Here is a 26,282-nt window from a genome sequence, read left to right as displayed (position 1 = left end):
CCCATTTCCCTGCTGCCTGATCTTCCAAGCCTCCTGAAGCAGCCTACAGTGAGCTGTGCCACTACACTTACTCGGCACAGGGCACCCTATGGAGCCTGCTGCACGCAGCTTTGAAGCAGAAAACGCTAGCCCAGCAAGCCAGCGAGCTGCAGTGGGGCAAGCACACAAGTGAGCAGGCCAAATGGGCCACCTAAGGACTCCTCTGAAAACCCTTTCTTCTGTGGTGTCCTGAAGTCCATCCTCAGCTTCCCGGGTGTTGGAGAGCGGATGGAGCTGGCCACTCTCTTCTTCCAAACCAGCCGCCCCAAAGCCAGCAGGACCAGTTGAATGGGACACACAGAACTATACAGGGATGATGGCACAAGGGGAAGTTCAGGCAAGCTGCGATCCCCACATCCAACCACAGCTCTGCTCAGCACCCCCACCCCAAAGCCTGTGAGGCTGTGACCAGGCCCACAGCAGCACAGGGACACGGACAGAACGAAGCCAAAACACAAGCTGAAACAGAGCAGCACAAGCAGCACTCGGGGTGGGGGTAAGGAGAGAAGGGGTGAGGACAGAATCAAAATTAAACCAAACAGGAAAAAAAAAAATAGCGGTTGGGGAAGATACCATGGACGTCTGCACTGGGGGTGTTTCTTTTGCAGTGCTTACTATACTGGTTTTGTTGTTGCTCTGTGGCTGAGACAGAAAAACATGGTTTTAGTTCCCCTGCTGGGCAGAGGCAGCAAGAAAAAGACAGCATTGCTCCAACCCCAACCATCTCCTCAGACCCACCCCTCCCCACCAGCTCCATCAAGAAGGAGGAGGAAGGAGTGCTGTCCGGGTCGCTGGACATCATCCTTCCCTTAGAGGTATCAGAGGTTGTAAGGGAGGTACCAAAACCCAAATGTGCATGGACTGCTAGAGCTATAAGGAAGGAAAACAGAGGGGAAAAGGCAGCAGCCCAAAGGGATGGGGGAAAATCCTGGAATGAGCACCAGCAAAACTATTTGGTGAAGAAGAATGAGGGATGGCAGCGGTCCCAAGAGAAGGAGACTACAAAAGTGAGAGAGAGACAATAGCCATGGTGCCGTCCCAAACAAGGGACAAACAGGACTTGTGACTGAAAAGTCCCAAAGTGCACAGAAACAGTCATAGATAGGTGATGATGCTGAGGCTCCCAGAGAATTTACTGATGTAAGAGAACACATGGTCAACCCTAGAGGAGGCAGAGAAAAAGTGAGGCACGGTGTGTCGTGTCCCTGCTGTGACCTGAACAGAGCTGGCAGGACCGAAGTATGGGAAGGGGAGGGGAGGGTGCCCGCAAGGAAGTCTGTGTAGTTCCCAAAGCAGCAAGTCCTCTGGACAGTAGTTTTTCCATCTTTTCTCTCTTCGGTTTCTTGTAGCTGTGGTTAAGAATAAAATTCCCATTTCCTGCATTCTCAGAGCACAAGTGTGAGGCAGTCACCACCCTGCTGCAAAGGACCGTCCCACTGAGTCACAAGTGTCACTTGTCAGGAATGAGCAAACTGTTTGCGGGAAGACAAACCTGTGCCCACTAGTACACATGTCCTAGCCCCCCGATCCAGGCATTTGCTGGGGAAGGAGGCCCACGGTTCACCCTGCTGTGTAACCCCCCTCCAGGTGTACCGCTCTCCTGCTGTGCGCCAGCAGCAGTGTCAGAATCAGCTCTGCGGGAGCCTCACTCGGACTCCTTGGTTGACAGATGGGGATGACTGGAGCTGAGCTCACAGCAAGGTGACCTCACTGCAGCTGCTCTTGATTCCACCATTCTTGGTGAGAGCAAACTGACACTGCAAAACATCAGGCCCTCATCACCCAGTAACCAGCACGAAGAATGCAGGACTCAAATGCTGAGCTGGAAAACATCTGCCAAGTTTTAGTTATGTCAACCAGAGACAGATCCTGTGAGGCTGAAACTTCACACACACCCACAAATACTTCAGTTGTTCTTCACGAGCAGCATGCCTTGGCTTAGCTATCCCTTTTGGAGAGGGAGAGAGGGCAAAGAGAAGAGGAAGATGGGACAGGTGGAGAGGAGAGGAAGTAGGAGAGACAGACGGGAATGAATACTTTAAAAGTCCATGGAAAAGAAAAGAATATGTAACACACTTGTCCCCAAAGCTAAGAAATGAGAAAATGCACAAGTTACTGGTTATTGCCTCTTCCTACACATTGTCCTAAGACTTTGGCCTTCCAAGAGCTTTGCTTCCTGCAAGTTATTTCCAACCTGATAGCAGAAGAGATAACAGGCTGCTGTGGGTATAATAGGAGCATGTTGACCTGAAAACATGAATCCCAACTTATTTTGTGGCATACACAACCAGGCTTCTGGCAACGTTTGGATCTACCCATCCACACAGTACAAGGTTCCCATACATCTTCAGAAAGTGATCCTAATGCAGAGATCTTCCAAACCTCTTCCAGTGAGAAGAGCACAACTCATTTTTTCTTAGTCTACTGGAATAAGATGATAAAGTTACCACAAAAGAAGGTGTGCAAAAATGCTTTTGATTTTTTTTGAAAGGCATTGTAACTTGGGCCAAATGGGTAAAACACCCAGGAAACCACTGTTCTGGGAAAAAGTTGACAGCAGCTTCTTAGGTGTGGGATGTCGCCTTACTGTGCACAAATCCACGCACACCCAAAACACGCAGCCTACCCTCCGAGCTGCACTGAACACCCAGCCCACTCGTCATACTCCTGCCCATCCAGTGGGCAGGAGGCAGAGTACCATGTTTCCCAGCCTGGATTCACGCAGTATTTTACTCCAGGACAGAGTCTGAAGGAAACGTGAGGTAGAGGACTTGGTAGAGGACTTAGGCTAAACATTTTTCGTAGTTCTTCCTCTGATAAAGGTGCCTGATGTACTGAGTTTCCCACACAGATGTTTGTGTCTTCTGGCCACCTAACCCATTGCCCTTTGCTTGAAAGGCCTGGCGTGCCCATCCCCGAGCCCAGGGGCCACAGCCAGCCCTTACCCCTCCTTCCCCTCCTGCTCCCCGCCAGGCTGTGATTCACAGCAGTACAGCTCAAGTTAAAAGAGGCCGATTCACCTATAAAGGTGCCAGGCTGTTCTTCAGATCTATGTAACACGATTAGTTTTGGCACAGCACTTGGCAGTGCTTCCTGAGCTAGACAAGAGACAGACAGACAGGCACAAGCAACACAGAGGGTGCAAGAGAAAGAAAACAGACCAGTGATCATATCGCTAGGGACTCCCAATTCTAGCCAACTAAAAGCAAGCCAGTACCAACACATGGGCTGTCTCTGGTTATTGAGCCACCTTCGCTGCTTCTCTGTTTTCTGAGGCTGACACTTGCATGGTTTACATATCCCAACTGCTTTAAAACAACATGCAGAGGGATTGGCAGTGGGCAGAAAAGCAAGGCTAGAAAGGCACAAAGGACTCCTGCCCTCGAGTTTCGTAAAGGCAAGGCTGGTGAAAAGCGAGTCCCTTGCATCAGATTTTCCAAGCAGTACTTTGGGATTACTCGGTGTGTTTACATAGCTTTATGATGCCACTGAAGGAGGAAGAGGAGAAACATCTTCCAGACAGTAACATAGAAACAAATGATTCTGCTTTCTCGGTACTTACAACGCTCCCGTTCCTACCCACAATAGGGAGAAAAATATCCTGTTCTTTTTCTGTCTACAGGAGAAAATGCAATCACTAATTTTTGTACTTGAGTTACTGTTCATACCTCGGGTCAGAGGGACAGGCATTATCTAATGGGCTGTACATAACTCCTTACAATATGGCACTGGCCAATTTTCTCTTTGCTCCCTTGAGAGTGGATTTGACTCCTTTTTCTGACAAATTCTATGGAAGTCAAACATCTGGATGGATGAAAAAAGGAAATGAATAGGGCGGGGAGGCAGTTACTGGGTATTTGGTCATGCTGGGACACATAAATGAGATCAGGACAAAGGGAAGTTTTGGATTATAAAGGCTCTGACAAACCTTTTCAGTAAGAATGCTAAAAAAAGAGGTGACCGGCAGCTCTGAGCCGCCCGGCGGTGCTGTGCCCACACATTTCATCTGAACAGTGGAGCCCCATCAGCCTCTGCCACATTTGGAGCAACTCCCAGTTTGCTCTACACTGCAGGGCTCCCACCAAGGATGACGGCACCAACGCCAGGCAAAGCACCTGCTGCTCTTTTTGGCACCTCTGCAACAGAAGGACAAAGCCCCATGTCCAGGCAAGGCACACACCTGCCCTGCTGAGCCCAGGAGAACAACTGCCTTGCTTGTTTCACACTCAGACCAGACACCGATAACAGGCAAGGTCAAACTGCGTTTCCAGCAGCTGATTTTCTGCACAAAATGGGAACTGCGTGGCTGGCCGGGGGCCAGACGATCACAGGGCCCTTTTAGTGAGGACATGGACCTTTCAGTGCACAACGAGCCCCCCGCACCGCCCCCCTGCACAGACATGCTATGTAGGGTGATGAGCACAAGCCGAGCGTGCATGGCATGAGAATGGCGGACGCACGAATCGCAGGCAGCTTACGGGAGGTGCTCACCATCAAATGCACACTGGAGCTCGACTTCCTTTTCTGGACACACCATTGAGAGAGGGAAAGAGAAGGGAAGAGAGGAGATGAGAAGAAAAGCACAGAAACTATTCACACATTAGTGTGCCAGCAAGGGCCCCCCTGCCAATAACGCTCCCCTAGGGCAGGTTTACGCAGCAGCAACAGAAATGCACAGACACGAGAAGGTGCGGACAGGTCCCTGCTACACAGCGGGGGACAGGGCAGGGCTGCAGGCCCCCATCCACTCAAACGTCGAGGTCAGAGCATAGGTGCCCCACACACTGATAGGAGAGGAGGAGAAGAGGGAGGAATATATAAATAGATATGCACAGGACAGAGGATGCAAGGGGGCGTCTGTATGTGCTTTCCCCCTTCAGACAACAGTGCAATTCCCCCAGGCCCACTGAAGAGGTAAGCAGCACACCCCCACGCATGCACACTTGGAGGAAGCACGGGTGGTTTTTTTGCAACTAGACTCGGAGGGTGGGGAGGAAGGCACAGCAGGAGAGGCGTCCCCAAGGGCTAAAGAAAAAGAGAGGGAACTGGTGTGCGTAGCACAGGAAGCAGAAAGCCTCCCTCGCACAGAAATGAGGGCTGAGTGAAGAGGCAAGATTCACCCATGCTCAGACACGGAGGAAAGGCAAGGAAGGCAAAAAGGCACTCCACAGCCAGAACACCCTGCGCTCTCAGATACTGGGAGAAGAACAAAAAGGGAGCAATGCTTAAGCACTACCCATCTTTCCAGGAGTTTATTCTTGCTCAAAGACATCTTCAGTCACCTTCAAGGACACCTTCGCACCAAACTCCACTCTCCAGTGAGCCAGGCTCTGCACGCACGCCTCTGTTCTGTCACTGCACTCTCAGCGCCTCACCCTGTCCATGCTGCACTCAGCAGGTTTTCAGCACGACAATGGTACTTCTACACACACACACCCCCCTCCGCCCAACATTGCTGCATACTTCTACCACCTGCTCTTCTCCTTTGGTGCTATCTAGGCTCTGAAGCCCACTAATCTGTTCACCAATGTTTCTTTTCGTAAAGGCAAAACGGGGCTTGCCATTTTCTGTTTTACAGCCTTCTAATTCTTTTCATCTTCTTTTAAGACAGTATAGCTTTTCCACATGCTTTGCCTTAGGTTAGGGTAAAATGAGATGAATCACCAGTGCATGAATACGAAGCTCAGACCACCAACAACTCAGAGGAATCCTTGACTGGGAATAGAGGAAATCCACATCAGCTGAGGAACTGCTCCAACACTTGAGTTATTTTTAATGTATCCTTTAAGTGGTAGCAGAAGGAGACTACACAGATACTGTAGGGAAACTCCTCTCTAAGGAAGACAGAATCATTTGAAGTTTTTTTGTTTTTTGATAACTCATGAAGAGGAGTAGAAAATGTTGAGAGAACCGAAAGTTCAAGAGAACAAGGAGAGTCAACCAATCCATACAGGAAAAAAATTTACCCTCCTATTTTTCTCCTTAGAAACTGCAGGCCCAATTAACACTGACAATAACGTTACAAGTGGAAAGAGAACCCTCTGCAGACCAGAATTTAATTAGAGTACAACCTAAATTTAAAACACTGTTGGTGTATTAACATGACATGAGAGACTGGAAACCTCGGAAAGCACATCATTACTGGCTAGCATCATAACAGGGAAAAAACAACTAGCTAGGCAATGCGAAAAGGATGGGAACACAGTAAGTGTTAGAGCATCAAAACTTAAGTCAAAATATACACATGGAAATTACTAACAGCAAGCCAGTCTCTCAATCCCCTGATGTGTGGAAGTCAGGTGGTCACTTCAGAAAGAGGAGCAGATTCTCTGCAACTAAGCTTACAGAAGAATCTTGCTTTAGGTAATAATCAGAAGTCACCAGATGACAGAACACGCCCCGAAGAATCACTGTATCCTCAGCATAGCTGCAGTACTAGAAAGAGCAAGTGTAAACTACTCTGAGCACCTACAGAAAATGCAATATGTACTAGAAGAGGCTATAGGAAGTAGAGCGATTCCAGTCAACATCCCAGCGACAGTTCTAGGCATCTCACAGGGATACCTTTTTATAAAAGCCTTTTGCATTTCAGTTGTCTGCATGCAGTTCCTCAGTTTGAAAGAGAGTGTAAGCAAGTTAAAATCCCATACTTGCTGCAACTATCATTCCTATCTACACAGAGCAAAGTCACTTCAGGACTTTGCTTTAGTCCTTTTGTGTGATGCTGAGCAAATCATTTCACGTTTCTGAATCCTCCTTTTCTCTTGCCCTTTGTCAGCTTCTCTATTTAAATTGTAAGCTAAGAGGCAGGGATTTTCTGCTTAGGCACTGCCACAGTGCTAAGCACACTGGACCCTTGATCTCAGCTGCAGTTTCCATGCATTACAACAATACAGGGAAAAGCCTGAATGCATCAAAGGTGGGTAGAATACGTTACTGGATGTCAGCACTTACACAGATCTGAAGGGCTCCCTGAGCATCTTGAATAAAACAACTCAGCAAAAACTGTGGCATTCAGGTCCTCTTGGGTTCTCCTCATTTCACTTCAGCATAACCACCTTTAAACAGCGTAGCTTAAAGATCACGAGATGTCCACAGACAGAAATCGAAGCATTAACTTGTGTTGATCACTGCATGGATGTTACTTGACCCCTTACAGATTTCAGCACAGGTAATTTTCTGAGGATTCCCTGTTGGTTCACCTTGCTACTGTGCCTTCTGTCTAAAGCATGCTTTCTGGGCAGCAATGCCAGCTTACAGAGCATTCCAGCCTTCCCCACGTGCTTTTTATTGGGCAAATGGTAGGCAGGCTGGTACCCACCAGGCATAAGATGTATGTTTACAGCAAAACTCTTTATGAGCAGCAGAACAAATGGTATTTGGTGCCTCTTTGAAGTTAAACGAGATGATGGGAAGGTTTTTACAACATTACAGCATTAACCTTCTCACACCAAAATCGGGATTTTTACTCTTTCAGCTGTGTTCTCCTTTCAGCTGTGCTAGTCAGCTTTTACTGGACAAGAGAACTGTGTGCATGCAGCAGAGAGACAAGGTAAGAAGTCAACAAATTTAGTGGAGCATTGCAAATGAATGCTGTTAAACCTTTTTACATCCCATAGCATTCTACACAAGTTTCTATTTATATCAAGTATTACGCTGGGCCTGAAAAACATGATTAGTATCATTTTGTATCCTCAAACCAAAGTGCTCAGGGGAAAAAAAAAAAAAAAAAAAACACGGAAAGAAGACGAAACTGACAAAGAGCTTAGAGAAGATCTAATTTTAAAATACTTACAATTATATACTTAACTAAAAATAGCACTTTGTGCATTAATGTATTCTGATTACAAAGATGGAACTGACAGGCCCTCCTAGAACTAGAAACAAACTCATCCTCTCACACTAGCAGGAAGGGAAATTCCCCTTTAGAAGAAAAAGGAAAACAACTGTTTGAAGTGCTGCCCAGAGACAAAATCAACAGCAGGACTGTGACACCAACCACAGGGAGCCCAGACCTTGACAAGGTCAGAGAAAGGCCATTCATCAGAAGGAGTCAATCTTCACCCAGTTGTCTGCCCCAGCCCATCCCTTAACCCCTCCCTCACCTTGCAGGGAATGGCAAATCCAGATTACAGAGAGAAAGGGAACAAGGAAGCGAGTAGATTTTATATGAAACTAAGTAAAGTAACTTTTAAAATGGCAGCTGCACAATGTTGCCCATAAATTTAGAATCTTTAAAATACATAATTATATATACCTGGGACCTACAGTGCTGGCCACAAGATAGGTGGCATGTTAGGTGGCTCTGCAATTCGTCACCCAGTATCTTCTAGCCTCACTTTCTGGATTTGAAAGCAGAAAAGCATGTTCCTTGGGTATAAAACCTGGGCCTTCCTCTTGTTGCTACTCCATCAGCTTGGATCCAAATTCTGCCTGAAGAAAGTGAGTGCAGCACTACCAACAAAGGTTTGATGAGCAGGGACAATTTAAGATTCAAGGCAGTTTAAATCATTCATTATTTAAGATAACGGAAAAGTTCTCAAGTACCAAGCTGATGAAATATCTACCAATTAGCAGAATTAGTACTTTAAATAGAAGCGGCAGAGCAAAATGAAAACCAGGAATGCCTCAAATAGACACACAAGGAATTAGCTAGAGGAGAAGGTCATCCATACAGAAATTCATCCAAATAATCCCACTGTGGGCACGCTTACATTGGAATAAAAATGTTTCCTTCCTGCCCTCACCTTCTGATTTTAGCCTCCCCCCCAACCCTTCCCAAAAAAAGTCTGAGGCAAGTAAAATGTATGCATCCCCATCGCTTCAGCATCTTAGGCTTGCTTAAGCAAAGTATTAAAGTCAGTTCCTACAGAAACAAGTAAAACCTGTGTTTGGTTCTTACAGCTAACATCATATCAACACGCTGCTCTTATCAGCGCATGTGGCTGGTGTATCACTTCTCATTTGTGCTAAACCAGCAACAACCTCCTGCACCTTGCATCCTATATACACTAATGCACGTGTGCATGAAGTTCTTGGGAATAATAACCAAGAAAGATACACAGCCCTCACTCAAACTCAGTGAACACTATGCAGCATGAATTCCTACTGTATTTGTGAAATAATGTAGGACTCTAGCATAGATATTTCTGAATACCAGCTGAAGATAGGAAAAAATACCTTGAACAGAAAGCAAATTAAGACAAACCGATTGTGCTTTCTTCTCAATAAGCTGAAAGCCATTAATTTTTTACATTAGTATAATCATCGGTTCATGGCACAAATACTCTTTCCATTCCATCTACTGTGTGGATATCTCCAACAACACTCTTTTGGAGCACAGCCAGCCGGGACCAGATAAAATCAATGGAGAAACTGAAACATTTTCTTACAAATCTACACAATGAATTAATTTCTAAGAAGACTTCAAAAAAAAAAGAAAAGCAGATGTCTCTATATCTAGTGGGAACATGAGAAACAGCCTAGCCACATGGCACGTGGTCAGTAGTACACTACAGCTGAAAATAGAGCAGGCAGTGCTTGTTCTAAGTCTGCATCCTATGTAAAATAATTTATGTAGGAAGTGGGAGGGAAAAGGATACCACAAAGCTGAGAGTGTATCTGCTGCTCAAGTCATGCTAGGTTCTGCATTATTGCAAAAGGCAACAACAAAAAAAAAGATACTTCACTACAAACAATGCAAGATCAGATGATCTTAGCTGAACCCATCACTAGCACAAGTTTTTTCTCACCCTAGCTAGTTCTGACAAAATCAATGTGGTTAAGATAACGTTTCCTGCAAGAGAAACAATGCTTGAAAAGCAGGCTGGTCACAACAGCAAGGCCACCAACCAGAGACTGGCACAGGGACTGCTTCACAGCAGTCAAGCGTGGCAGTGCCACTCAGATGAGCAAATGGAGTGGTAAAAGGCTGTATTTCCATGGTATGGCTACTGGGAAACACCACCTTACAAGGAGGCAGCAAGGCAGAGGAAGGAGATACACTTGTAGTTGCAGAAGTCCTTCAATAGAAGTGCACAATGTAGTTACTACACACAGAGGCCACTACGTGCTGTCCTATCCAACCTGAGCACTGCAGCAAAGGGACCTGTACTTCTAAAAGGTCTCCATTTTTAAGCAACAGGGTTACTCAAAACACCAGCTTTAGAAGGAAATATATAGTTTCTTTCTGAGTTAGAAGGCTCACTGAAACAAGGACTCAAAAGCCCCACATGAAGATAGATGCCATTTGGGGAAAAGGCAAAGCCCAAGATGAGCATGTGTGGTGCCAGGCGATGCCCTTCCCGGACACCACTCAGGTTCATACCTCAGAGCAGGACTGCTCTAACACGTAGGAGGAAATTTCTTGCATACACTTGACTGCAGGTCTCCACTGCCATGCAGAAGTAGAATGGAAGTAGAAGTGGTTCTCAGAGGACAACCCATTTCACTGTGTACTGAAAATGCTGTGCTCTCTAATCCAGCATCCAATTCATCAGAACTATTCCTTTATGTATAAGGAACAACGCACACCGTGAAGAGTTGAAGAATACTTCAAGTCAGCTGGAAAAGCAAATCCAATTTTATTCCCTTCACAGAGGAAATTGCTGTGTTCTACCCAAATCTCACAACACACTCTTCTTATGAACTGGAAGCCTCTTCCAATCATACAGGTCTCCTTGCGACTACATGACCAGGAAGCTGTGCCTCAACACCAGTGTGAATATTCTCTGTTTCTGGAAGATCTTTACCCAAGTAACGTCCCCTGAGAGCATATTAGAAATCAAGAATTCTAAGAAAGACTTATTTCTAATTAGGTGACAAAAAATATGTAGATGTGTTATCTGCTGCTCTTCCAGTTGCTTCTCACCTGTCACATTGGGATTTTGAAGCACTTATCTGTTGGTTCTTGGTTTACAAGATTTGCGATCACCCATTTTTACTCCACTGGGATTTTACTGTAATGTTTTCCAAACTGACAGATGTGACAGCTCAAACATACTCACTACATTATCGTGTGTGTTTGATACGTGTCTGTACAGAAGATGCAGGCATATGCAAAAAGGCACACTAACTCACCCTTGCAGACACATTTCAAAATATGAGTATGCTAGGGCAAAATTCACGTAGCTTTTTGGGCAAAAAATCCCAATGACTTGGGCAATGTTAGGGTACAACTTAGCAGAACTGCAGGAATGCAGGTTTTACCAGGGCAGTCCCCAAAATAAACACCAGTCTTCTGAAACCATCTCTTTTTTTTTCCAGTAGCCTCGTTATAATTGTGAGTCCTTTGGAAATAGTTTCATTACAAAGGAAACAGGCTGAGAGAGGAGAGAACAAGTGTGCTGGTCAACCCCCACAGCTGGGGCAGAAGGAAGACAACACAGAGCAAAACCAGATGACCTATTCCATTTAATAGCTGTAGAGAAAGGTTTTGGCTTCAAATGGAAATGCAAACAGGGAGAACAAACCCACTCTTACCACGTGGAGGACTGTTATTCTTTCAGGTAGGGGAAGATGGTACTCAAGTCCCTGTCTAATCCAGTAACAGATGGTAAAAATCCGCAGCCTACAATAACACAGCCTTGGGAATAGCCTGTCTGATCTCCAGGAACAAGAGGATGACCACGTGCACTGAGAGTGAAATTTAAGTGGGGAAAAAATAATTCCCCTCAGAAGGGAATGTGAGAGTGCCTGGACCTCAGGGATGTTGGCTGAACTCTAACACAAGGCTCTGGTTCCATTCTGTCCAAACAGGAACATCTGAAAGCTCTTCTTTCCCCACCCCAACGTTTGGTATCTGTCAAAGGGGAGAGACAAGGATTTCCATCGGATCAGCTGGGTATCATCAGCCACTGACAACTGCTCTTGGCAATGTTGATACCCAGAAGCATTCTGCACTGAAAAGAACAAGACTAGTCAGGCACGTGTCACACTTGAGCAAGTCCTTGATCTTCCTAATCCATAGCATCAACCAGCTCTCCATACTTCAGAGAAAGGGGGAAAAGGAAATTTTTACCTAGCTGGTTGTGTTACATATATGGTAGATGTGAGGAACATTTGAGGAACATTAAGATCCCACCTGGGGCTCCATAACCATACACTGATCAGAACAATTCAAGCCACAAGACAGGGCTGTGCTTTTACCCTATAAAGGGATGGGCACCAGAGAAGTGGCTGCCTTCTGTTCAGGTGGTGGGAGGGAAAGTGAAATGGGAAAGCAAGAACTTACCTTCACTCCATCTGATTTCTTGTTCAGAAGGCTTTTGGCAGCTGTGGAGAGAAGCAAAAGTGGGTCAGATTTTGTTTTCAAGACTCCTCTCTCCCCACTTTCCACAAAACTGCACGAGACTTCAGGAGCTAATTTAATTAGCATTCTGCTAATCCCTCTCTAACAGATAGAGTGCTGGAAGACCACACAAGTCAACCATGAAATTTATCCTGGTAGCAGAGGAACACCCGTCCCATCTATTGCCCACCTAATTAGGCAAAAATGCTCCCACTATCAGAATCTCAGAAAGACCAACTCTGAAATGAGTCTTCAGAGCTCATCTGTTTCTACTTGCAAACTGTGACCCATCCAGGAGCATCAGCAGTTATAGGGGGAAAATCAAAAGAAATCTGACAGATCTCTGCAACAGGATAAAGTTTATCCTCAAGTACAGCCATTTACATAACAGACTTACAGGGTCAGGATGCTCTGAACATCCATTTTAGACCCTGGAGACTGAATGCTCCAGTCCATCCCAAATTCAAGAGCTGACAAAAACTACAAGAGCACCACCCTCACAGCATTACAAAATCTTTTCCTCACAAGCCAAGAAACGAAAGGGTAAAGGGCAAACACAACAAGAGAAGATATTCACAGAATTCTTGCGAACCTCAGGGAGAGGAGAATGGAAGTAAAGGGAATCATTTAAATCCATTTCTGATGATGCAGTACGCTCTCAGGCTATAATGATAAACACTTAAATGCAACATAAGATCCATGTGATTCTGGGAAGTTGCAAAACGTAAGTTTACTTATTGAAGTACATCACTTCAGCAGGCCCACACTGCAGTAGCTGTGCATCACTCTGAAATCCCTGCCTATTTCTTAGGCAATTTCACAGACAAAGAAAGAAGTGACTAAAGACAACTTAATTTTTCATTAAATGTGACCTCATCTTCTGCTTGGGAAATGTAGCTCCCATTGCTCTCGTACTCATTTACTCAAATGTCTCTGGAAATTTCTCGATAAACTGCTCCTCCATCTTTTCATCCTCGGAATTCACACCAAGAGGTTTGTGTTTACAGCAGTCAGGTATAAATAGGTGTATAAATTTCTGGTCCTGAATGCATATTTACCTAAGTAACACAACACAGCAGAAGCTGCAAATATATTACCTGCACAATTTTAAATATACTTGGATTAAAGGAAAGAGACCAAGCTTCTATCTGAGCATAAATATGTATGTACACACACTAGCAAAAACTTGGCCTTACAAACACTTCTGGTATAACAAGATAATGAAATATTTCAGTGCCACTTCATTAATTGTATTATTTCCTTCTTCTTGCTCTTTAGGCAGCTCAGAAACATCTCTGCACAGTTTACACCAGCCAGGCACAAGCATATTGAGCCCTTCTTTCCTTAGCTAGAAAGCACGGCTCCCTGCATCTGCCTCCAGCCTTTCTCAACCTCATCTAACTAGTTAAAAACCCAAAACTTCACATCGGAAAGTCAGTAAGGATCTACAGATACATGTAATGATTTCTAGTTATTGTCACAAGCTGCCTCACAAAATTATTGTCTTCAGCGAGCATTGACAATTCCCAGAAGAAGAAAAAAAAGACAAACCTCAGCATCAGTCAGAGGTTTCAGGCATAAGGCTTAATTACCGTGAACATCTGCCTTAGGCTTTGTTTTGAACATGGGGTAGCACACATGACTCATGCTGCAACATTTGAGACAAGTGAATTTCATGCAGCATGAAAGTTTGTGGAACAACTCCTCTCTAAACTAACAGTTGCAATCCAGAGTCCGGAAAATACTGCTAAGGATTTCATGCAGTCCGCTTTAAGTCTTACAGAGAAAAGCCATTTCTCAGCACTTCGTGAAGATGTGTGTTTCTAAAATGAAAACCAACATTTTCCAACCTTGAACTAGGTTTGGAGCAGAACTAGGTTTGGAGCTCCCCCAGAGACTACAGCTATCTGGGATCTCTGAAAACCTTGCCAGTTTTCTCCTGGCAATAAATTTATGTTTACTTCTCAGAAGATGATTTAGGAGTTACTTGCCTATGATCTAATCAATTGATTTATCGACTGTACTTTTGTATTCTGTAAGCAAATGCAGATCAGGTCACATCAATACTTGCTTGGATTGTCTGAACATCAGAAGTCACAAGTGATCACCCAAATCAGCATGTGCATACCCTGACGTGACTCCAAAGATCCCGTAATTGAAGTTCATTCTGCAACGCTCTCACAGCAGAGCAAATACCCACCACAGAGCAGACAGGAGTTACAAACCTTATTAGAACCTCAGCTTCTTGACTTATATTCAAAGTAATGCAACTGTATCTACTTTTAATAAATAGCCTACAGCTGCTAAGAAACAATATTTTAAAAAGAACCACAAACAGCACATATTAATTGTTGAATATATTGTAACTGGGGAAAGGAGCCAGATCACATTCCTTTACCCTTTAGGAGCTGACCCCACAAAAGGAACCTAGCAAGCAACAGATTACTCACAGAACAGAAACTTCATTGTTCTGCAAAGGAAAGATATTTTGATGGAAAAAAAGTAGTGCTACAGACCCTTTAAGCACAAGTTAAAACTACACCGTCAAATGAATGAACTCCTAGGCACACGATGTTTGACAAAGGAGATAGGAGAAGCCCTCTTAAATCCTGTCATTGTTGCTATTTCCTGCAGATAGTACTACCTCACCTAATTAATCGATACCAGGGTCACATGAGCTTTCATTTTCCTCTTGGCTCAAAACATCTGTGAAGTTTTAGAAGATCTCATCCCCAGACAGGAAAAAGCTTCTCTTCATAGATCCAGGTCCCTGCCTACTGGGAATGCAGCTTTTAAGAGGCCCACAAAACAATGTCACTCTATTAGAGAAATCAAAACCCCTCAAGGTCTTTAGGGAAAGAATTAAGTACTGCTTCAGGACTTCTCAAGTGTAGTTGGATGACCTGTCATGATTGGAAGAGTCTGAGCTCTATCCCAAGCTCCCAGTTGGACGTTCTACCTTTTGACTTTGAGTTAGTGCCATTACTCTTCAGTTCCATCAGATGTATGTATTTCAACTGCAGCAATTAAGAAACCCAAGCAAAAAAAAAAAACAAACAAAACAAAACAAACAAACAAACAAACAAAAAAAACACAATAATAATCAAGGTTATGTTACACACAGTCACGCAAAGAAAACAGTATTAAGCTGATCTCTCCACTTCCAAAAGGCATCAAGATATTAAGAATAGCTACTACCTACAAATGCTGTGAATGCTTTGCATCTAAATTCCTGTTTCTTTCTGGACAGTTTTTCAGAGCATCTCTACCTGGGATCAGAGCTTATACTCAAAGCAAAGCTCTCTCATACTGAGAACTCAGCAGGACTCACAACAGAACACCTAGGATTTCCTTTTCTTCTCTTCAGCTGTTAACTGAAGGGGATCCAACAGCTTCAGCCCCTGAGACAAAAGAATGAGCAAGGCAGAGCAAGCCTCTTCCTCCTTAATACTAGCTCAGAGAATAAGTGGCTGCATAGGTCACACACCATTAAGGAGAACCCTTCTCTCAGGCATTTCACGTACTCAAAATCTGGGCCACAGGAGATTTTCTTACCCAAGCACTTCTGCAGCTTCATTAGAAGTGACATTTCTAGACTAAAAATGAACCTAAAACTGCTGTTTAAAAAATAAACTATTTCAGAATCATCAAGTGAAGTAAAAACTAGCTAGCTGTGTGAACAGATCAGATTGATCATACCAGCAGTAAACCCAAAAGAATGTTTTCTAAGGTTCTGCTGAAGCCCTGCAGTTCTGCGTTCCCAGCTGTTCTTTCAAAATCCTTCTCAGAAAACAATGTATAATTTCCACGTCCTGTCATAACGTAATCCTGGGACAAGTGAACGGAGGAAGTGATTCTGTCCTTGCAATTGAAACAATCAGAAATACAGTGAAGGGGAAATGAATGACTGTAGTCACATTTACTTTTTGCAGTCTGTCCTAACATAGAAGTTAGGTAGGTTCAATTTCATATTGGTTCAATTTCAAGCAAGAAGCAAGGAAAAACAACTCTGAAGTTATTAAAGGCTCTTCCTTAATTGTACCTTGTTTTAACATTCTGTAGTTTAATTTGATAACCACCACTGAAATCACCTGAATCCATATAGGAGGTTAAAAACATTGCCTTGATTTCACAAAAGACTGCATGCATAAGTGTGCCCTGCGAATGCTGGAATGATGATTTCACAGAGGTTTTTATTCCACTTAGATATTTATTGTAATGTCACACAATGTAAGGATTGGTTTCCACCATCAGTAAACAGGCAGATGAAATTAATATGCTTCCTTTTCATTCAGCATCACTTATAATGCATAGAGCAGACTCGCACTTGAAAGTAACTGGAGTCAGGTGCAATAAAAATCTGACTCATGGATTCGGTGATCATCCTTTTTAAAAGAGAAAAAAATGGCAGTGAGGGCAAAGAAAGCAGACAACCCCATAAACCAAAAGCACTTGCAAATAAAGGTTTTCCACCCAAATGGAAATGAACACAGATAAGAGTGCACCACAAATGTGCTGAGCCAAGACAATCATCTTCCAAAAAGCACTGATTTGCATGTTGAGATTTGCGTCTTCGGTAAGTGCACTACGTAATGCAGTTGGGTGGAAGCCAGACTGCCAGTTATTAAGCTTGAAAGGATGAAAAACACTTCTGAGACTCCAGGAAGGAAAATTCTAATAGTTGGATGCTTCAGACCTGTTTTTGCCGAGTCAAAGTAATACAATACTCAAATAGCTTCTTCCCCCTCCCCCCCCCCCAGCAACATTTCTACTTGTGCTGTCTCCCCACGTCAGGTCTAAAGAAATCATTACTACCGAGTCAGAGCTCCTGACTCCTGGTTTCAGACAGGAAAACTAACAAACACCAGCTAGAATTTTCCCCAAATTACAAAATATCATAACAGCTGACTTTGCTTCTCTCTCGTGCCAGACTACAGCTCCATGTGGTGCTCCTCAGAAATAAAACTCCCTTTTTCACACTGGTCACCAGCCAAGACAATGTGACCACCATTACACCATAACAAGTTTTGGGCATGTTTACTCCTCTCCTACTCAATCTCAGACCGGTTAAAACATGCCACAACTCACACAAAACAAAACCAGGGAAGGGATGGGAACAGTAAAATCTTACCTGAAAAATTCCGAGACACAAGCATCGTTGTGAGGATTGCGCCCTGTGAGGAAGAGAAAGCAGGGATAACAAACAGTGTCACTCACTGCAGGAAGGGGCTAGACTATCTGTGGAGAATGGAGAGAATTAGGTAACAAAGCAGAGGCATCCCAGTGCTGCCCTGGAAAGACCTAGCATACCCAGGTTGTGGCCATTAGACCCGTCATAGGACCTCTCAGAGTCCGGCCTGTCAAGAGGCCCAGAGGCTGGGCAGGATATCTTCTAAGACACATAAAATGGCACCAAGAATGGTGTTTAGAAACACCATTGCTTTCTAGTTTTCAAATAACAAATAGCTGCTCCATACACAATCCAGAGGCTTTCCAGTAGCTACATGTATCTGATAAACTAAGAGGAAGAGAGTAAGTGATCAGAACTCAAAATCCCCCAAATTTAAAAATTGTTCTCCTTCAATTCTCTTGCAGGGACATAGAAAAGGTGATTATACAGCAGAGGAGGCAGGGGAAACTTACAGCCTCAGAGAGAGAAACTACACAGCTCCTCAATACAGTTCTTTCATACCCAGTACTGGAGTACCACAAATGGTACTTCCCTAACGCCGGTGAGTTAATCATAAAAAAAACACTGTTGCTAGGAATGCATTTAGCTCAAATTCAAAGAATTAAAACCAAAAGACACCTGTAAACTAACATCCTTACCTTCAGCTTCCTTCTAGCATTGAACTTTCTCAAGCATTCCACAGTCTCCTGCCTGTGCATCATTGAAGCAACAGTAGATCGTTGCTGGAGGAAAAAAAAAAAAAAAAAAAAAAAACACAGAACAAAATCAGCAGCTTCCCCTAACCAAATCAGCCAGGGGAGTTCTCTCCACCTGCACATAGCCAAAACATGCAAACTGACACGGCTGATGCTTCCACCACTGCAGGGCTGAAAAACACTGCAGCTAGTTCTTAACTTAGAAATATCACAAAAGAGCAAATAGTGTTAAAGCCAGCATGGTTATTACAAGCACAGATGTGTATCAGCACTCCCTGTCTCTCTGACACACGAACGGGTCAAAATACTGATATGGCAAGTCAAACCAACAGCATGTCTATGAGGGACTGAGGTGGAAGCTCTGCAGAAAAAGATACAGATTGTATTAGTAACAACCTTTAAGGGAAAATTCCAAGCAGTAAGTAAATAATAGTGAGTGGCAGCCATCCTGCCAGCTCCCTGAATCCAAGTGCTTGATTAGCAGAGGCCTCAGCATCTTTGCATCAGATTGGCATACAAAGATTTTCAGTGTTTAAGAGGAATAACAACATGGATCTATTGCACCAATGCCAAAACCTTAGCACAACCTCTGGCCAGTGATGCACACCTGTCACCCACAGTAGAGTGGGATCCCATCAGCAGCAAAAAGAGAACTTCCCAGAAGTGTTGTCAGTCATTTAGAGCACATGAGGAAACCAGAGACTGATGGTGCCAGGCATTTAGAGCACATGAAGAAACCAGAGACTAATGCCAAAGGAGCTGTTGCTCTTGCACAGAGCTGCAGGCCTGTATTCCCTTTACAAGGACAGTGGAAGAATGACTAACTTGGCAGATCAGACTGTTCAAACCAACCGTTACCTTTCTCCTGCTTGGAAGAAAACCTGCAGTACCCAAAAGAACTGTAAACAATGCCCAGATCAGCTAGTTCCATGGGAAATCTCTTCCATCCTGACATGGAAGCTAGTCACCTGCTGCAGCATGCACCTTAGTGTGGAGGGAGAAGGTAGCTAAACTGTCCCCTTTAACAACTTCAATGGTCACTGTTCATCCAGCCTCCTTTGGAGTGACATAGGTGCCCAGTTGTTCAACCCTGCCTTAAGAGAGTCAGCACACACACTTCAGAGATGCCAAGAAGCTCAGTGATTCAGATCAAATGTTAAGACTCGCCACCTCCTTTACTTCAGAGGAGCAGTACATCTCTGGTAAGAACATCTCTGTTGTGTATATGGAAGCTGCAGGGCACACAGAAACAGCAGACTTAACAGGCAGTTTGGGTGAGAGACTGGAATGGCTATGAAGTGAATTCAAACTCCCGGTAACTCAAGAGACAGAAAGCCTCTCTTAAACCATTATACATTACATTGCAATCAGGAGTGAGTTATAATATGTAGAGATTTGGTTACAGGCATTGGGACAAAAGTTAAATATAAAGAAACCACTATTAATTAAAAGCATGCACAGCAGGGAAAAAAACTCAGATGCACAAAGCCTCAGCTAGCGTACAGCATCAAGTTTTGACTTCCAAGTAACTCGCCACTTGACAGCTCACACTACACTACTGTTACACAGATGTTCACATAAATTAGGCTAAATTGCTAATTTGTTTTGTGGTGAGAGGAAAAAAATGCCACAATTTCTCAAGAACAAATGAGTTAAGCAACATAGACACATCCTAGAAAGCAGAAGTATGCTATGGTATTACAAGAGCATCTGGTTAGACTTAGGTGGAACTATTTCCTCCTGCAGAGATAAAAGAGTGCCGCTGCTGCCCTTCCCTACGCCTGCTCCCTGCTGCATTCTGGGATTTCCTCGCCAACTTTACAAAACAAGAAAAATACCCCTGCGTGGGGTCTGGCAATGCAAAGTCTATATGGGAAGAACAGCAAAAGAGGTTTTGCTGCTGTCAGGTTTACAGCCAGTTAAGCTGCATCACGGTGGAAACGTTCCAACACTGCAAAGATGCAATGCAATAAGCTGAAGTAGAGATGATGAAAATATTCCTAAAATATTCTGTCTGATGCCAAACTCCATCTGATGTTTTAGGATGATATGTATTGGAACAGAAGATGTGGAGAATAACAGAAACTGTAGATATTCACCAAACTTTTCAAAGGAGACGGCATTTTGTCTCCCTACAGTGGCAATAAAAGCACCACAGCATGACAAAGTTGGCTTACTGAAGGTCAGCATCTGAAAATCACAATCTGAAAGATTTAAAATATTCTGGGCTCCTCTGCAGCTAAGTCTTCTTGGCATGTCAGTTCAGAGTAAACCACAAATCAATCTGTAATACAGAAAAACACTTACGCAGACCCATGGATGTTTGAGAGCCTGGTCAGCTGTGATGCGCTTTGCTGGGTTTATCGTCAGCATCTGGTTGATCAAATTCTTCGCTTCAGGAGTCACAGTGTCCCACTCAGGTGATGGGAACTAAAAGAGTAAGAAGGAAGAGATGATGAACTAAAAATATCTTCTCCTATAAGCAAAAGAAATTCTCCCTCCTACACAGCTGAAATCCAGCTTTTGCCCTTTTAATATCAGGGCTAACATCTTTACAGAAAACTATACATTTTGGGGAAAACCCACATTGAATAAAAATTATACATAATCCAGCAAATGAATGGTACTGGACAGCAGGACACACCTGTACCATTCACCAGAGACAGGCAGGAAAATTAACAGCTGAAAAAGCCTTTTAGGAACCACTCAACACCTTTGAACTTCTTTCATACTCAGCAGTCAAGGTAAATTCATAAATCTTTTAAACAGAGTTCTGACATAAACACAAGTACTACCTTTTACACCCGACCTTGCTTTTCCTCCACCATGCTCAGAAGCTATAACAGCATATGCAAAATCACAAATACTACAGCAAAACCTTGTGAAAGCAATAACCACTGACACAGGACTCCCATCAGGTATGCCTTCCCCTGCCACAAAACACAACATACTGGAACAATACCAGCCACCTAGGTGCAGCAATGCACCAGCAAGTTGTTTGCAAGCGTCTACTACACCAGAAAACATTACTTGGGGAGCAAGAGAGATGCAAGGGGGGAGGAGAGCACAGAAGCATGGAAACAAAGAAAAGAATCTCAAGTATTTCAGCTGCTGATCATCCACGAGGGGTTAACTGCTCTCTCCTGTAATTCCAGTAATGATGAGATACTTATGCCATCCTCCAGATGCTGGTATGTGGTACAGATGACAGCATGCCAATACTAAATGCAGCATGTCTCGCTGCTGTGAACCATCTGCACTATCACAGGTCAACTTAAGTCCACAAAGATGAATCTGCTGTTGGGTTAACAGTCCCGTCTTTACAAGGGGCGAAGACTGATCTGTCTTGAGAGTGCTTCCTTATAGTACTACAACACTGAGACAAAGTTTATCCCATCTCTTTTCTCCTGCACTTTGTACTTTGCTCCGTTGGGTCACGAAAACACAGCCATCATGTTCAGTCATCTCACTCCTGCGTCCTCAGACAGCAGCAAAGCATCATGCAATTTGTTCTGCAAACACTGAAGGAGGCTACTGAGAAATGACAATACTGAGCTTTCAGCCACAACGCTTCCCCCCAACACACGCTAACTTGGAAATGCCTTGCAAAAATCCCTATCCTACAGCACAAGGCCCAATACATGATTGTCACTTCCTCTGCGGGTAAGAGACAACACAAGAGTCCAGTGCTGGGGTAAGGACACCAGGGTCACGAGCATCAGTAAAACTTCAGCTGGTTTCTGACATGCAAACAGGGGAAGAACCTACTGTAATTAGCTCATTATAGATAAGAATCCAAAAGCAACAGGTAGACGAAGTATTGGAGGCACTGGGATCCAGCACTTCACTCCTCATGACTTACACAAAAAGCTGGCTATTTAACCCCTGAAGTGCTTTGAAAACCCCCATCAATATCATTAGTGCAAGAACACTTCAAACACGAACAAGCAACACAGAAAGAACACAGGAACGAGAGGGGCAGGAAGGCAAGAGAAGACCACAAGTCTATTTAAGGCTATCAAATACAAAGACACCACTTTTCTTTCACTCAGGAAGCCACTGAGCCAGGACATGGGGTCAGGCAGACCTTTGTTCTCACCAGTACAGCCATTCTCACGGTCTCAGGCAAAGAAGCTGGGAAGTAGCCCAGGTCCAGCAGAACCTCAACCCCTTCCCCCCACAAGCCCCAAGGCAGCCCACAAAATGAACTCCCCAGCTTCCACTGAACACACATCTACAGGCTGTGAGCTAAGATTTCCAGGAATTCCTTTTTCCCTCCCAAGCCTCTCTTCACTCAGAAGAACTCATGGCAGACTTTCAAGCTGCTCTACCTAGACCATACCCCGCATAACCTTTGCTCCCTAGCACCCATCTCCTTGCTACTCCCCTCATTCAGTCACCTCAGTTCTGCCATTCTCTGAGAGCTGTTTCAGGAAGTTTTTTCAGGAAGCGCTTGGTTTTTGACCAGAGCCTCCAACCCCCCACACCAACCCCACCACAGCCACTCCTCCCAAAGGCTCCCACCATGCGAAGCCGCCTCACTGGGCTCCACACTCTGCACTGCTAGAATAAGTTCTTCAGAACAGTTCCCAACAATTTTAATCAGGCTTTGATGAAGAGCCTTCTTCGTTCTACCTCCCCTCTGCTTCCCTTGAAGTGTTAGCATTGGCTATGCTTTCACTGCTTTGTGCCCACCATCTGCGTTTCCAGCTCTGCATTTCCCTAACCAACGTCTCAGTGCCCACTGTGATGCTGTCCACGGCTCCTCTCAGTAGTCCCCAACGGGACCGTATCCCAGGCTGTGAAGACGAGGTGTGTGAACACGCCAAACATCATTTTGCACAGCAGCTCAGGGCCTGCTGCTGGACGCCAAGACAAGGCCATGTTTTGGATGGCTTCTACACCCATGCAGGTACTCAGCAAGGAAGTGCCCTTACGTCATAGGCTCCGGCTTTGATCTGCTGATAGAGTTTGTGCTGATCTTCATCCCAAAAGGGAGGGTACCCCACTAGTAATATGTACAGAATCACTCCTGGGAGGGAGAGACACAGATACACTATGGTTAGGCTAATATGCCAAGTACTCCTTCAGCCCATCTACTTTCCCTCTTGACAGTCCCCAAGGCAATCACTGCTCTGTAGCATCTTTTGCCATCATATTTAGTTTTCTAAGGTACTAAAAGACAGTACAAAGCTCTCCTCTGCTGAACCTCATCTCAGCACTACATGTTCAGCTCTTAACCCCAGCTGCCAGGAGCTAGAACAAGGTACATCGTGTACTTCTACCCTCCTCCCCCGCCACCACGGCCGGTGAGCCTCAGCTCCCAGCTGCTCTCAGGATAAATGAAGGCACATCCCCTGGGGTCGCTGTGCAGCAAGGGACTTTTTAGGAAGGAATCAGTTTTTAGACACTTGCTGTGCATGGTCTTGGGACAAATGTCATTGACAAAACTAACACTCGCAGCCTGCAGAGAACCATTTATTCCATGTCAGGCAACACTGAACATATCTCTGAACTTATCTGTCTCAGATACATTTACAGCTCTTTTCAGTATTTCATTTTCTACACAGTTAGTGTAATAGGAAATTGCTGCAGTGGCCTAAACAACTGACTCTGCAAAGCACAGAAAGTGCTATCTCTTGCGTCTCACACAGCTGATGGATGGCCTAAGGAAAGAATTAGGAGCCAGAAATCAAATGAGTGCAGGCTCCAGTATTAACTCCACCTACACAAGGTGCTTATTCTCAAGCATCTTCACCTCCCCACCCAACAAGCAGCAGCACTGCACGCCCTCCCAGCAATATACTGTAAGGAGTTGCTCCTCTACATGAAAAGGTGTCAATTAAGAATAAAATGTTTTGACAGAATCTTACCACATGCCCATATATCCACCGGTTTTCCATACGGATCTTTTCTTAAGACTTCAGGGGAGAGGTAGCCTGGAGTGCCAGCAAACCCTGCCAGGGAAGGGATGACATGAAGTACAATCCTCAAGCTTAAGAGGTATCTTCCCGTATCACAAAATCAACTAATGGTAACCAAAAAATTTCAAAACCCACCATCCCTGCCCCATATTTCCTAAAGCTACATCTAGGTAGACCAACAGAAAGGGACAAAAAAGGGGAAAAAAAGTAAAGAAAAATAGATGAGGCTGAGTGTCTATGTATTGCAAGAAGAATGGAAAACAAGGAGGGACCGTGTCAGCCAGCTGGGCACAACCCTGTATGCTACACGTCTCTCTTGCTTCCTATCATTGTTACATTTACTGGATTGGAGTGTGAAAGTGCTAAAACACTGATGGAACACGCCCTGTTCCCAAACGGTGTGGGCAGACGGAGAGCAGCCACCATCTCGTCAGAATCTCTGCAGCACTGCAGAGTCTCAGAGCTAACATTAAGCCTGAGGTGGTCTCGTTTCTAATTATGTTTTACCTAAACATGGATACAGTCGGATCCAAACGTGCCTGAGAAAGTCAGTTCAAGTGCATTTCTGTAAAATGACCAAACAAAATTCCAGATCTCTATGCTTCTAAGTAGCAGGAAAGTTTGGATCAGGGTCTAAACTTAGCAACTGCATTCATCTCTGACACTAATATCTACTGAACACCGACAAGAAAAATGGAGGAATACACAGACCATTTTTTTCTGTCTTTATCATATTCTTTCCTGTATTGCACCTAAGTTCATGCCCAAGGACCTAGGGGCTGGAATGCTGGGAAAAGTAGCAATGCCAAATACATGCAAGCGTGTTGGAAGAGCTGAGAGAAAACACTCAGTGAGGGGGTGATTCAACCAGTCTCCAGGAAGGGGGTGAGCAGAAGTGGGAAACCTCAAACGTTCTTACCAAACCAGGCCTGCTGCTCTCCCTGCACTTCTATAGCCAGTCCGAAGTCAGCCAGTTTGACAGCAGCACCTTTACATTTACTTGCCAGTAGCAAATTCTCAGGCTGGGAAGAAGAAGAAAAAAAAAAAAAAACGGGTAAGAATGAAAGACTGATATCCTCAAAGCCTCCCACCTCTGTATTCACATCATTAAAATCAATCTGCTGATAGGAGGCACATACTAAAGCTGTTCAGATGAAGACAAAACAACAGTAACAAATGGCCTTGACCTAGAGTTGCAGAAAACACCCAAGTCTAACAAAAATCCTTTATAGGAGCCAGAGTCTCTCCCAGCCCAGCCCATACATTACATGCTGACACCAGAGGGCACTGACAGTACAGTTCCTGCAACACAGGACCCAAAATTTGTTGTTGTCATCCTTGCAGAAAGTAATTTGAGGGGAGGAGGGAGGGGGGAGAATGGGATGCAGCAGATACAATCTACAGTGATGTTTCTCCCCATGAACATTACACAGTCCCCAAGGCACTGGAAAAGTAAATATGATGCTAATAAGGCCTGCCAAATACAGAGCTGTAATGTAGGAAGGCATCATCTAGCTAGGCGGTAGCTTTCATCCCTTACAGGAAAAAAACTCAGCCTCAAATTGGCAAAAGGAAAACAGCAGAATATTCTTGTAAGCTGTTTTTTTCATGCTACAAGTCCTTATTTACAGCAGTGTTGAATACGCTATCTTGCCACTGCCACCTATTATACAGGCCGCCTGACACTTCTCTCATATGCCAGGAATGGGAGACAGACGTGGGTCCCCCACCATGGAGCCAACTTGAATCATAACCGTGGAGTACCAGTGCAAGACTTGAGCAGAAGCCTCACCACATAGCCAAAAATTGTACTGCGACAGTCAGCAGCTTGCCCCGAAGCACCAGAGCAGCTCGTTACCACAGAGCCTTTGCAACCCCAGAGCTTTTAAGATGGTGGCTCTCACAGCTCAACAGGAAACCCAACTTGGAGACAAAGAAGGACAAATGGGACTTCTGATCCTATTCCCTTCTGATCACTTGTGCAATTCCTATCAACCTGAGCTTTTAACCTGGCCAGATGGAAGCCCAGAAATCCAGAAACAGGACTTCATGTCAGTTCCACAAACGCGGTGAAGGTCTTTCTTTGCACAGCCTGCTCACCATTTCATCCCTCGGCAACCCTCCCATCCTGTTCTGCCTGACAG

The 26,282-nt window shown here is 44.5% G+C and overlaps 1 protein-coding gene across 12 annotated transcripts in view; it reads right to left on the bottom strand.

Moving 5' to 3' along the window:
* Nucleotides 1-26,282, bottom strand: part of CAMK2G (calcium/calmodulin dependent protein kinase II gamma) — a 107,597-nt gene that overhangs the window by 13,731 nt on the left and 67,584 nt on the right. For 4 of the 12 annotated variants that reach the window (XM_032191276.1, XM_032191278.1, XM_032191281.1 and 1 more), the window contains exons 7-15: nt 25,058-25,160; nt 24,088-24,171; nt 23,152-23,246; nt 20,522-20,644; nt 18,158-18,241; nt 17,460-17,502; nt 12,272-12,312; nt 4,531-4,563; nt 613-681 (exon numbers count right to left, since the gene is read on the bottom strand). In XM_032191276.1, coding sequence (XP_032047167.1) covers nt 613-681; nt 4,531-4,563; nt 12,272-12,312; nt 17,460-17,502; nt 18,158-18,241; nt 20,522-20,644; nt 23,152-23,246; nt 24,088-24,171; nt 25,058-25,160 — 675 coding nt within the window. The remainder of the gene's footprint in view (nt 1-612; nt 682-4,530; nt 4,564-12,271; nt 12,313-17,459; nt 17,503-18,157; nt 18,242-20,521; nt 20,645-23,151; nt 23,247-24,087; nt 24,172-25,057; nt 25,161-26,282) is intronic. The other 8 variants (XM_032191279.1, XM_032191282.1, XM_032191286.1 and 5 more) reach the window with 3 other exon arrangements.

This window comes from Aythya fuligula, chromosome 7, assembly GCF_009819795.1.
Source record: "Aythya fuligula isolate bAytFul2 chromosome 7, bAytFul2.pri, whole genome shotgun sequence".
NCBI classification, from domain to species: Eukaryota; Metazoa; Chordata; class Aves; order Anseriformes; family Anatidae; genus Aythya; species Aythya fuligula.
The sequence above is the reverse complement of the archived record's forward strand: the minus strand, read 5'-3'. Positions and strand labels throughout refer to the sequence as shown.